Source organism: Mycteria americana, chromosome 2 (assembly GCF_035582795.1).
Source record: "Mycteria americana isolate JAX WOST 10 ecotype Jacksonville Zoo and Gardens chromosome 2, USCA_MyAme_1.0, whole genome shotgun sequence".
NCBI lineage: Eukaryota > Metazoa > Chordata > Aves > Ciconiiformes > Ciconiidae > Mycteria > Mycteria americana.
Genome location: NC_134366.1, coordinates 123,693,417 through 123,706,758, shown reverse-complemented (window position 1 = coordinate 123,706,758; position 13,342 = coordinate 123,693,417). Strand labels below are relative to the sequence as shown.

At 44.1% G+C, this 13,342-nt stretch overlaps 1 protein-coding gene across 1 annotated transcript in view; it reads right to left on the bottom strand.

Moving 5' to 3' along the window:
• The window catches only part of LAMA3 (laminin subunit alpha 3), a 122,179-nt gene extending 109,595 nt beyond the window's left edge, over positions 1-12,584 (bottom strand). Inside the window, exons 1-2 of the mRNA XM_075494487.1 lie at positions 12,321-12,584; positions 6,198-6,350 (exon numbers count right to left, since the gene is read on the bottom strand). Coding sequence (XP_075350602.1) covers positions 6,198-6,350; positions 12,321-12,584 — 417 coding nt within the window. The remainder of the gene's footprint in view (positions 1-6,197; positions 6,351-12,320) is intronic.
• Between the last annotated feature and the right edge of the window lie 758 nt (positions 12,585-13,342).

Here is a 13,342-nt window from a genome sequence, read left to right as displayed (position 1 = left end):
CACCGATTTCACAGGGTTGGCGTGTACATGCCCGTTAGTTTCTTAACGTAATGAAGCCCTAAGGTCTTGAGCATTGATTTTTCTCAAAAACTGAGACATAAAAATAACAATCTATTTAAATGAAATAAAAATCCCATGTACTCTGGTTAAAATGAAAGGCTTTGATTTCTTGTGGTTGCAAAGAGGTCAGCACCCCCTTTCTTCAGTAACCTCTCAGCAGGACTTGAGGCACCCTTGCAACCCAGAAACTTAATAAAACACTCCTGACAGTCAGTATTTGGTAATCCCCAACAATGTATTTTGCAGATGAACCTGCAATATAAAAAATGCCAACTAGAGAGAGCTGAACCAGCCTTTTTTAATTGCACAGCATGTAGAAGTCATTACTTGCATGCCAGCTTCACAGTCTGGGGTGCAGGAGGCAAAAATAAGTGCAGGACTTCCAACATTGTTCAGTTAGCACTGTACGTGTTGTATTCATATCACTGTTTCATTTAACACTGAGGCTAAAAAGCTACACTTTTATTTAGTTATGGAAGTCAGTGCCTGTGAATATACCTCACTGAAATGGCTGGAGATGTTAAGTCTTTTCTCTATCACAATGAGCAGGACCAGAAGGAAGAAGCTCTCCATGCTTCACAGGCAGTATTCTGGAATGAAGAAACACTTCCCAAAATGAAAGGGTAGTCCATTGTCCAGGTTCAATCAGTCCTTGGTCTTTTTGCCAAGACTGCAGGCAAATAATACATCAATGATTGTCAGTTATTATCCTGAAACTTCTCATGCAGCCACTTTTCCATTGGGATTTGGATAAAGACCAACTCAATGCTCATAACTATTTCTTACATATGGCCTATTTCTTCACAGAACACTGAAGCTATTCATATGGGAAAGGATTTGTACGATTCAGACTTCAGTTTTTCAGGAGATAAACATCCCCCTATGAGGGCTGCAGTCCAAAGTAAAAAGAGCACAGCAGTACTGTCAGCACTGGAAGGAAACACAGGGAAGCACGGAGGGTTGGCAGTTCTGCTTTTACAATATTGAGTTGAAAGTGAGGTATTTAGGACAACATATCACAAAATGAAAGTAACGTGTAGGAATGAGCATAGGAAGGGAGGTGGGAGAAGCAGAAGTACAGACATCGAGGGAAGTGAAATCATTGAGTGGGAACAAAGACCTTCCTAAAGGGATGCTGAAGAAGAACTGGAGGAAGACACTGTCAGGAAAGCTAAGGAGAGCAAGACTTGAAAGATATTTTTCTGTACATTTTGGGAATAATACCAAATTAATACCAAAACCACGTTTTAAAGCAAATGACATAGATCTATTAATGCAAACATATGAAAAAAATTACTGAGCCATTCAAAAGATCTTTAATTAAAGCTTTAAGAAAACACAACACATTCACTACATCTTAAAGGATAACATATGAACAAGAAAGGATGTAGTTAGGGTATTTCCCTGATTAGGGCTGGCAGCTCAGCTCAGAAAGAGCTGCTTGTAGTGTGATTGAGGAATAAATGGAGCGTGCATTACCTGTTACAACTTTCAGAAACTTCTATCAGACAGCTGCTACTTGATCAGCTGAAGTTGTGTTAATCTACAGTTTGCAAGTAGATTCACCTTACTGTGGTATGAGCCAAAATCAACTAACTTCAAAGCATAGTGTTTTGTGGCATGATCCAAAGTCAGCTTCTGTACAAACTGAAATACTCAGAACCAGAGTTCTCTAATACGAAGTAACGCAAGATTATCTGTGATGTTGGCATCCCCATTTTTGGGTATTACAGGGACAATATTTTACCTTCCCCAGACCTCAGAGCCCCTTTTCTCCCCAGTGTGGACCACAACAGCAGAGCAGGGGTCAGCGCTGCTGCGGAGGCAGAGCTGTGCAGGAGTTCCAGAAAAAAGGCTTTGTCTCACTGCTGGGGCAGTTCTGTAGGACTGCAGAAGCTTTATGCAGTGGTTCTTGTGCCCTAATTTGTAGGGCTTCTTGGTGTTATTATAGAGGTTACGCAATTCCACACCAGAGCTGGGTCTAATTTCAGGGTCAGCGGTAATATAAAGTCTTCACTAGTCAAGCACAATGAATGCAATGACTATTTTTGGAAGCCCAGTTCAATGCATTTTATGATAAATCTCCCACCACCTTGACAGTTTCTCCCTACAGGAGAAGGGCCTAAAGGACACTTTATATTTTACAGAATGATAGTTACATTAACTGTAACTTCAGACCCATTTTAAGAAATTATGTCAGATCTTTTGTAAGTTAAGAACAATTGTTTTTAATAACAACAATGAGTAATAGCTGATTAACATTCCTAACAACAAATACTGTTTCTAAAGCTATGCACATAAAGGATTGCTATCAAATATAAAAATTAAACCCATAAGAAATACCTACCATATAAAAGCAACTCAGAACATCTGCCAAACTGCGAGGCATTTTTACAAAATGCTTACATGCTTTAATTGGCAGATAAAAGAATCAAGTCCTCCACAGGCCATACCACTTATCTTAAATTTATGGTTGAGTTTCCCTCCCTCCCTAATAAAAGTACTAATTTGGACATTACATTCCACCGTGTGCCTTTAATTTACAACAGTGACTAATAATATCACTACATAAAAACTATTCGACCTATTAGTGCACAAGACTTCACCGAGTCTTTACTGAGCCTTTCAGCACTATATTATTGCCACAAAAGCACAGTAAAGAAATGACATGTAACTAAAAGCAACAATAAGATTTGTGGACTACGCTTTTTGAAGTGTAACAGTTAGACATTTCTTTTTCATCACACACTATCATGCTATCCTGAACCTTCATCTTCTACTTCTGAAGACAGCGTTCAGAAAAATACCTGGGGGAGTATTACTGTAATACCTGCTGAGCATTAAGAAAGCCAAAGATGAGGGCACACCTGCTAAAATTAGGCAATCCAAAGAGTCAGGCGCAGGGCAATGAACTTAAGTCAGACATTCTGGATTCAGAAGTTTAAAATATGTTGAAAACTACATTGGGAAAATCAGGACCAATTAAAGGAATAAATGAGACTTCATTTGATCTAAATATTTTAAACAAGTCCAGAATAGCCACAGTATAAGCAGGTATGCTAACAGGATGGAGAGACTGCCTCAGGGATCAACATTATAATTATTATTCAGAAGGACTGTGATTGATTAGAATTGTAACTATAGCACAGAAAGTCAGAAAGGGAAGTAAAGCAGGGCTTTTGCTTTAAGGTTTTTGCTTTTTCTCATATTACAAAGTACAGCAAAATGAGCATTTTTCTAGCAGAAGATTTAACATCCTGAAGGGATTTTGAATTTCAAAATCACCCTTAGCTCTTGTGAAACAGAAACAGCAGCAGGTGGGTGTTCTGTTCCAACTCCATGGTAGTGAGCGCTCAAACTTCCATCATGGTGCAGCTATTCAATTAAATATTGTCATCAGACCATGGCAAAAGGCTCCACTGGGACTCCACCCTCAGTCTTAAAGATATAATGGCAGGAACGCAGCAAATTAAAAGCTTTTGACATTGCACTAAGTTCTGCTTCCTCTAATTGTGAATATTTGATGACCAACCTACAACTCAGTCATTGCTTCCCTGCATGCATATGTACCTTACTCTTTGTCATGTTTTGCACATGCAAAAACATTTCCATGTTTTGTTTGCAGAAAAAGGTGCCTTGTGTCAAAATAAAGAACAGGACAACTACTCAGTGAGGAAAACTACATCCCTGCTATCTTTTCAATATTGCAGCCTGTGGTTCTGCAAGGTATTTAGGCACACATCTAACTTTAAGAACATTTATTTTTCCTTAAAAACCAAAACCTTCATTTCAGCTCACTTGAGGGGGAATTGCATTCTGAAAATTTCTGTCTCTGTCAACTACTGAGAAAGTCTGCATGACTAACACACACTAAGCTCTTAATTTTTAGGACCCTGAAATAAGGTAAGGTGAATTGGGGTCTCAATGTTTACCTGTTCGCTTGAGGAGACTTACTCTGTCACAGTATTTAATTTTCTTCTTCATTATTAGTATTGTGCATTACTGTATGAATTTGGGGTGTGAGAATACTAGACAAAATGTCAAAAGTGAATCTCAAATTCAAACAGATCCTGAGATTAAGGTTTAACTGACTGAATGCAGATATGAGATAATGTCGGGGGGGGGTGGGGGGGAGAGATCACATGAATCCTACTAAACCTTCATCCATCCACCAACTACAGTTATCCCCTCCTGATCACAAGACCTGAAGTCATTTTGACCTTTGTCTTGGGTTTTCCCCATTTCCAAGTAAGGGAGTTCAGAGTCACCTTTCCAAGTAAGAAAGAGACACATACAGCCTCCCACTGAGAAATCCTTTAATAACTAGAAGAATTTTAGCACACAGCAGTTGGTCTCCAAGGAGTCCCATGAGAAGAGGGCACTCAGTCCACATCCTTCCTCTGAATGAAAGAGGTTTCTCAGAAGTTTACTCAACACATAAAAGATAAGGTGTCTGTCAGCAGGTCCTCCAAAGAAACTAACAAGTACACAGTGGGAATAGAAGTTTTGGATGGAGCAATGTGCTACACAAGTGGATGATGATGATGATGCACAAGTGTTGGTCACAAATATGCTGGACTACGCCACGAGACAAATTACAGCCTGAAACATAATCCTGCGCTTACAGAGACCATGATGGATGCAAGCAGCTCAGAAGGTAAGGTCTGCTTTACTGGGAGGTGATTGCCTTCCCATGCCTATTCATAGCACCCTGTTCTGCATTCAGTGTCGGTACTCTGTATGCCCAGCCTGAAAGACACACTTCCCTACAGTTTGCTGGGAAAGAATGACTGAGCAACTTACTCCACAGCAGCACAAAGCATCAGGGGATGCAACACCCCTCAACTCTACAGTGTAACAGAAAGAGCAACACAACTCGGACATAGGTCCAACCACTGTGTGCTAGGCTAATGTGGACGCTGTGGCCTAAAAATTCATCAGCTTCTACATAGCTCTCCTTTCTTTCATGCTACACTGGAGAAACACAACCAAGAAAACAGGCATGTTATTTGTTTAATTAATAGAAATGCAAATTCAATAATCACAGCAGTTTAGTTTAACTACTGATACTCTCTATCTTAAGTTGTCTGGCATTTCTGCACTGCTGGTGCACTGGATCCACAAACACTGAATGAAGATATCCTCAAAGTGAGAACCATTCCAGTCATGTGAGGGACAGGAGCATTAAAACCCCATGTAACAGAAGATGTAAAATAATTTGCACCTGAATCCCCAACAAAATGGCAGCTAAGTCTCTCAGAGAAACATTTTTCCTTAGTTATTCCTCCCCTTGCTGTCAACTAAATTGAATGCCTATTCAAAAAAATTCTGTCTTATATAATCAGTCAATAAGCAGTTACTACTGTCCAAAATACATATGCATATGTATACATATATTTTGCAGACCCCAACATATATTTATAGTCATATATTTTCAGCTGGTGTGAACTTGCAGAGCGTAACTAATTTCACTGGATCAGTGCCCAATTATGGCAGCTGAGAATTTGTCCCTATGACTTAAAATAGATACAGAAGCTTTACTGTTAGCTACTTGCCTATCCCCTGCAGAGGAAATACAGGTGTTCATGTTATTGCCATATTACTAATTCATATTACAGTAGTTTTGCTGTCCCTTCCCTTTTAGATCATGTTATCAGTATTTTTCTGTCTATCTTGAAGAGCTGGCTGGATGATAGAGAAACCAGAAGGACCCCTGAGGCAAAAGCAGACTCCAAACATTATTCTCAAAATGTGTGCATGGTAAGAGACCATGAAATCTCTCTCTCTCTGTGCCCATGGAAAAGGAGAATATGAAATGGAAGGTAGAGCCCCAGTTTCAACTGACGAATCCCGCCAGTAACCTCAGGTTAATGAGTTACAGTGTCTGTGCAAGAAAGCACACAGTCATTAAATCTGTGTGATGCCAGTGGCAAGAACCCACATCATCAAAACTCCTGAAGGAAAATAATCACTTTATTAAAAGTTAACCTGGTAAAAAATACAGAACATAAACCAGACAAAAAAAAAGCTGTGGTGTCGGAAGTTAATATCATCAGTTCAAACATCTCTCCTAATTGCAAAGCTTGTATATAAATGCAAGAAATGACCAAACCTCACCCAATAGCTCATGCACTCACCTGTCCCAGATCTAACGTGACATTGACTTCGTTGTACTTCAAGCCCATAGAAAGAGGAGGACTTTGCCACCAGCGCTCTGTGCCATCAATTGCGTTGGTTACTGGGTGAGCTTTACTGGGATCAGCAGCATTGCAATAATCACAAAACTGCCCCTGAAACACAATAAATTAAAAAGATGGTCTCGGTTGAAATCTTATGCACTGCAGACACATGCTGTTGTTAACTGAGATTCTGAACTAGAGCGTTGACTAAAAATGGGGTTAAATTTTGTCTCTCTCTTTATAAAGCGTAAGTTTTAATGTATAAATGATTCCCCTGGCAATTAAATTACACACTTATACCCTGAAACACACTAAATTTTATATTACAAATTAAAATTTCAGAAATCTCTTTATGGAAACTACAATAAGTCTTTCTTTTTTTAATGAATTTATTGATACTTTGATGAAATTACTTATATTACATCTGCAGGGCTGTCTGCAGGAAATTAATGAAACAAAGATTCTTAAAACTGGATTAAGACCAACACACAAATTATCCTCAATTCTCCTAAAAGACTGTGAAATATCCATACATGTACATAGCCTAGTATTAACAAAACCATGAAAAAATACTCTGTTACTTGCTTTTAAGTTTGGTGTTACAATTTTATAATGCTGCTTTCATTTTTTTCATGCCATTATAATACATTCTGAATCAGAGACTTCTGAAGAATATGCACTTGTGGAAAATGCAATGGATCCTATAGAGTGTTCCCTTTAAGTTTCCCTTTAAATAATCCCATTGTATCTTCATTTGCAGAAGTTACCGCCCAATTTCCAGTCCACAACTAAAGCCACACTCCGGAGATGCCCTGATAATCTCTCTTTGATAGACTCTAAAGCTCTTTGTACTCTTCTGTACAATAATGATGAATAAACTTCAGGAAACTTAATTGTCTTTTAAATTAGCATCTTGGCTTGCCCCACAAGCAGTATTTTTATCTTCAAGAAACTGCATTTTACGGTCTACTAAGATTAGTGCTGACGCATTGTAATTAGTTATTAAGGGATCTTTTTAGTGCCCCATTCACTTCTTACTCCAGTCACTGGGTGGAGATAATCAGTGAAAATGCTAAACTGTGCCAGGCACAGATCTTTGTAGAACCCCAATAGAAAAATGACATTTTCATTAAATGGCAATACCCTCTTAATGGTTACTTCAGTCAGACAGTTGCTTAACACATTAAGTCTGTGAGGTCCTGATGCTTTAAATAAGGTAATAGTTGCACCATTCTCTTTATCAGCAAAGCATATTTTCATCAAAAAGATGTGACAAATCTTTTGTTGTATCCACAACCCATGTTGCCTGGCATGAAGTATATTCCTACCTTTTAAGTATTAACAGAATCCCATATAACTGCCTTTATTTTGTTTGTCGCTGCTGTGAGACTAACCAGTGTAAAGTAACTGGAGCAATCATACTTGTCCACTTTTAATAGAGGAATAACATTAGGGCTCTCACATTCTTGCTGGGCTCTCACAGTCTTGCAAGCTTGGTGAATTTAAGATATTTATCTCTAGCAGAATTTGTTTAACATCTGCCATAGTTACTAATGGATTGGAAACTACTACATCATTCTCGTGTGATACAAATACACCATCTTGTGTCTTTCAAATACAAAACATAGTTGTTCACTGAATATTTCTACATCAGTAGTAATAATTTCAGCATCTGCATCTAGCAGTGGTTCCATCCTCATCCTGCTCTTCCGGAAAGCCCAGAATACGATGTTGTTTCCAGAAGACATGGCTACCATTAGCTATTCTGATTCAGCACTGCAGGTGTCAACCTGGCTGAGGGTTAACCCTTGAGAATTCAGAGTTGTTTAGAGACTTACTAAATCCTCACACACATAGGTTGGTTAACTATGTCTGGGGTCATGTTATAATATAATTCTCCTCCAGCTCTGTTAGAGAAGATGGTTTGGCTGATTTTTGTACAAACTACAATATGCCAGGACACTGCTGGATTCAGATACAGTTTGCTGCAGCAGACACCACATCAGCCCGTGCCAGCTACGGGCAATGTTGCCAGTTTCTGCAGTGATGACAAAGAACAACATGTCACTATCTGCAAAATCAATACACTGAGAAATCAATCTATGCACCAATAACTGTAGTTACTACCACATAAGAGCATCTTTCCTGACAAATGCATACTTGGAGTTCTGACATATATGTTACAACAGTACAAGCTTCCCCAAATAGTTTTATAATGTGCATGAAACGTGGTCTTTAGATCTAAATTCACATTCACAATGATCAGGCTGGAAATACACAGGAAACAGTTGCTGCTACAGCAGTTTCAGCTCCGATTTGGAAACAGCCTCAAAGAAAGGCTGAATGAGCAGAAAACAATGGGGAGCATTAAATGCAAGCATTATATTTACATGCACCTATGTGATTTCAGTATACCAGAGCACTTGATCTGAACTCAAAGTTCTTTTTGGGCACATAATTCAAAGAATTTCGTTGCAACAGCTGGAGTTTCAGTTATTTAAAATACATTCCAGCAACCCTGCCAACAAGGCAGCAAAACAAAAAATGAAAGAAAATAAATTATTGGACAGAGCGGACCTCCCTGCTTCTCACTGGCAGTATCTCAGGGACGCTGCGCTCAGCCTGTCTGCTACAGGACACGTCTCCATTCCAGGAGACTGGGCCTCGAGTCTTTGTTTGATTTTGGCTGCAGTTCATCAGGCAGGCAGGTGTGCATTTGCTGGTGACCTTGTTACCCTCCTTTCCCCTGGTTCTCCTGAGTGAAGGAGAAAACTGGAACTGCATGAAGGAGTTTGCTGAAGTACACTGGTGTGGACCAGAGACACCCAGGGATGAAAACGCCTTGCCTGTAAGTTATAGCAAGTGACAACAATGAAGGATTTGTTCACTATTTAATACCTAGTAGTTCTGTGCCCACTGGCAGGGCAGGACAGGTATGCAGTTAAACTTTAATTCACACCCGCACACCGCTGTGAACAGACTGGCAGACAAAACCAGACATGTCATTTATCTATCAGTTGCTGAAATATTTTACACTGCGGTGCATCTCTTCACTCAACACTGTTCTTATTAAGTCATTGTCCCACTTGCCGATGTGCTAAATAAGGGAAACATACTGCTTTCCACAGCATATGCCCAGCACTGCCTTAAGAGCCTCGGTTGAGCTGCCCACCCCACCGATCACCTCGCGGAAGACTCTTTCTGGATTTACCAGGTACTACAGGCTTCATTAAAAGACACATCACCAAATGACAAGCTGAACGAGAGGGGACAATGGCAGAGCAGTGGAAATGAAGCTGGGGCTGCTCTTCCTCTCTGCCTTATTTTCAGTGCTTGGGATAGCACTGGCAACAGAGCTGTCTGCTCCCTTCGTCAGAACGAGATCACCCTCCACACTTTCTTTCCAATTTCCCTATTCATAGAGCAACAGCCGCAACCTAGTCTTGTAGAGACCCCGAGTGTACAGCATTGCTTTAACTTGCATTGGCCTGACACGGTGGCTATTACACCTATCCCTTTATGTAAAAGCCACATGACCTTCCCTCAGACTCTTAAAAAATAACATGTGAATACATATGCTGATTTTAAATCTTTCTATGTAAGCTCAGCTTCTGTAAGACTAATGCACTTCTCTCCAATTTTCCACGAAAGAAGAGATTCTCTTATTAACAGTGTCTTTGAACTTGTGAGGTGGAGTGGCTTGATAATACGTACATTGTGCTGTTATCGCATTTTCCATGGCTGGATTTCCCTGGCCTTTTGAAAGACTTTCCAACCGTTCTTGAACCACAACAACTACTGGTAAACCACAGAAGTATTCATGTTATGTATCTCAATGGGGCTTTGTTAAAACTGGAAAGAGACGCTGCTGTATCCGTGCTTGCACAAATGCTGTAAGAGGCACAACATGCTTCCTTGTGCCAGGGCTGAGCTATCAGTAGTCCTTCTGGGAACTTGAATCAGGCATGAACCATAACTGCCCTCTAACCTAGGACCTGTAAGGCAAATATTTAACAAGAGGAACTCCCCCCTTTCTAGCCTCTTCCTATATACAGCAAACCCTCATTCCAGTTGGGTGTCAGTATATAAAGGGAACAATTACAAAAACCATCAATGGCAACGTGCATCACACAACAGGCTTTGTTCTGCTTGCTTGACATGTTTATCTGATGTTTGCTTTGGCTGATTTTTGTTATACTGTGATTTCTAATATTCCAAGGCACATTAGTATGAGATTTCACTGCAGCAGCGGGCTATAGCATGTTGCTGAGAGATTATTTGGCTTGCTATTCACCTGGTGGCACGGTTGTTTCAGGCAACTTTAAACATGGGTGTTGCGTTCAGTATGGAGGGATGGATGCCTAAACTTCAGAGGTGTGTTAGAAACAGAGGACCAAGCAGTTTCCTGATCATCACAGCCTTTTTTTGTAACCTTAGTTTAAGCACATAGTATCTGCGACCCAGTTTTCCCATTAGTAAAACTGTATTATGCAGCCTGTAAGCATCTCCAAAGCACTTTGAGCTTTTTATGATGGAGGGCACTACACAGATATAAGGTAAACTGAGATTTCATAGCAGAGAGAAGTTCAGGGCAAAGCACACTGCTGGCTGTAGCTGCCTAATGAACTGTGAGGGCAGGCTGCACGATGGTGCATGCTCCCTTCAGGCACAGGACAAGGCGTACCTGCACAGTACACACCAGACAAGGAGTCCTCTCCTCCTCTCTTGAGCATCTGTCCCCATTAAAAAATGAGAAGAACAACTCTCTTATCTGTTGCAACCTCTTCTGAAACCAGACATTATGGGTTATTTCACTATTAAAACATACAAACACCTCATAAGCCTTCGAAACACTAACCCTTCTTCCACAATGCTAAAAATTTACTTGCATTCTTTCTGTACTGCCTGGAGTCAGAAAGCGGACCTTAAAGCTTTTGAAATCCCTTTCAAATTGCAGTTTCATTCTGGCTCGCTTCTCCTCCCACCAAGAGAGAGTACAAATAAAATAACTTTGAAAGGTCTGAGGCTTTAGGAAAGTCCCCCCTTTAACAAAGTTCTGATCAAACTGATACTGAACATCCATCACAGTACATCAGAGTTTGGTGCGTTTGTTACTCCTTCCTTACCCTCTAACAGACATGTTCATACAAGTTTCTACCAAAGGAAAAATATATTTCCATTAACCCTTTGCCAGGAGTTTTGCCGTTTACTGTTGTCCTTCTTGTGAGTGGCACAAACTGTGTGTAATAATCTTATGCCATGCTAGGAGAGAACGTCCATCACCCTCACTGCCCTGCGTGCTTATAATCCCTGTCAGAGTCACAAGGAATCTTTGGCTTCCTCCCACAAGCAATGCAAGGCATCGACGATGAGCCTCACGTTTACTGCTTGTAAAATACCCCAAAGCCACCTGACGAAAACCGGACCTCTTTTCCCGCCGCCCCCCGGAAAGATGCCCGCTCTCCGCCGAGAGGTTACCAGTGCAGCACGTCCCCATCCATTCCCCCCTAGGCTCACTGCTTTACCCCCAGAAGCATCACGCTGCTCTCCGCGGACCACGGGCCAAGGGCTGAGGCCACAAAACACCGCCCGAGGTACTCCCAAAGCCACCTCCCGGCGCCCGAGCGCCCGGCGGGACGAGCGGCTGAGGCATCCCCGGGAGCGGCCGCAGCACCGTGGGCAGCGGCAGCGGCTGGGACGGCGGGGCCGGAGGGGGGGAGCCGCTCCCCGCGGCGGGGGGTAGGGGGGGTGTGCGGTCTCCAGAAGGTGCCGGGACACCTGAAGGCAGAGGCGCGGGCAGAAGCGCCGCTGCCCGCCTCCACCCTGCCCAGCGCTTCCCTGCCCGGGGTCCCGCTGGTCCACGCTCCCCTCCTCTGCCCGTGGCACACGCCGAGCCAGGAGAAAACGCTCGAGAAAATGAGACCACGCATCCCAGGGTAACGCCAGCACCCGCAGAGGGGCCGGGGCTCCCCAAAAGGACACCCCCCGTCCCCCAAGCTACGCGGGACGGGGAGCAGGCTGCGAGAGAGGGGGGTCCCGGCGCCGCGACCCCTCTCCGGCCCCACACGACGGCCCGGTTACCTGGATGGCGCGGCCCAGGGGGGCGGCGGCCGGTCCCCCCACCAGCTTGCAGTACAGCTCCGGCCGCCCGCCGCCGCCCGCCGCCGCCGCCTCCCCGCAAGTGGCCGTCGCCCAGATGCTGGCTGCCGCGGCCAGGTTGAAGTACGGCGGGTGGAGGCTGAGCCCCATCCCGCGGGAGCCGGGGGGCTCCGGCTGCGCGGGGCAGAGGGCGAGGAGCGGCGGGAGGAGCGCCCAGAGGAGCGGGGAGCCCGGCCCCGCGGCCATCCTGCGCCGGGCTCTGCCCTCGCCGCCCCCAGGGCGGCCCTATAGCTGCGGTGGGCGGGCGGGCCGGGCCGGGAGGCGGCGGGAGGAGGCCGGGGGCTGCCCGCGCTCTGCCCGCGCCTCACGGCCTGCGGGGCGCGGGCTGGGGCGGGGCGGGGCGAGATGCAGCCCCGGTGCGGGGCGCCGGGCGGAGCGGGCCGCGTCCCCCAGGGCGTGCGGGTGTGCGGGACGGGACGGGACGGGGCGGAGGAAGGAAGGGAAGGGAAGAAGGAAGGAAGGGTCTCCGGGCCGGTGGGGTTGCCCCAGGTGTGTGCCCTGACGCCCTGCTCCGCGGGCATGCCGAGAGGTGGCACAGCCGCCGCACCACCACCACCCCACGGCTCAGCTGGAGCTTTCTCATCCTCCCCTTCCTCGGTAAGTGTCCGGTTTAATATTTTTTAACGGACCGTGAAGAAATCTCAGAGCATCCCACCCTCGTAAGCCGTGACCTGTCATGTCACGTACGGGCAGTAAAATTAAGGTTTGCCAGCTTTCTCCTTGCGCAGGGCTATCTCCACACAAGGTATACCCTGCTTCTATCTGCAGGTCCTTGGGAAGTCAGCCTGCACAACTGTGCTGCGGAAAATCACAACTCCTCTTGCTATTTTCAGTGCTCTGAGGCTGCTGGAAATGGTGCAGCCCAGGCCACCACACTGCAATGCACACCCAGTGCTGTCGTCTCCTTGTGAAATGGGTGTTCCTGCTCATCCAGGGCAGACAAT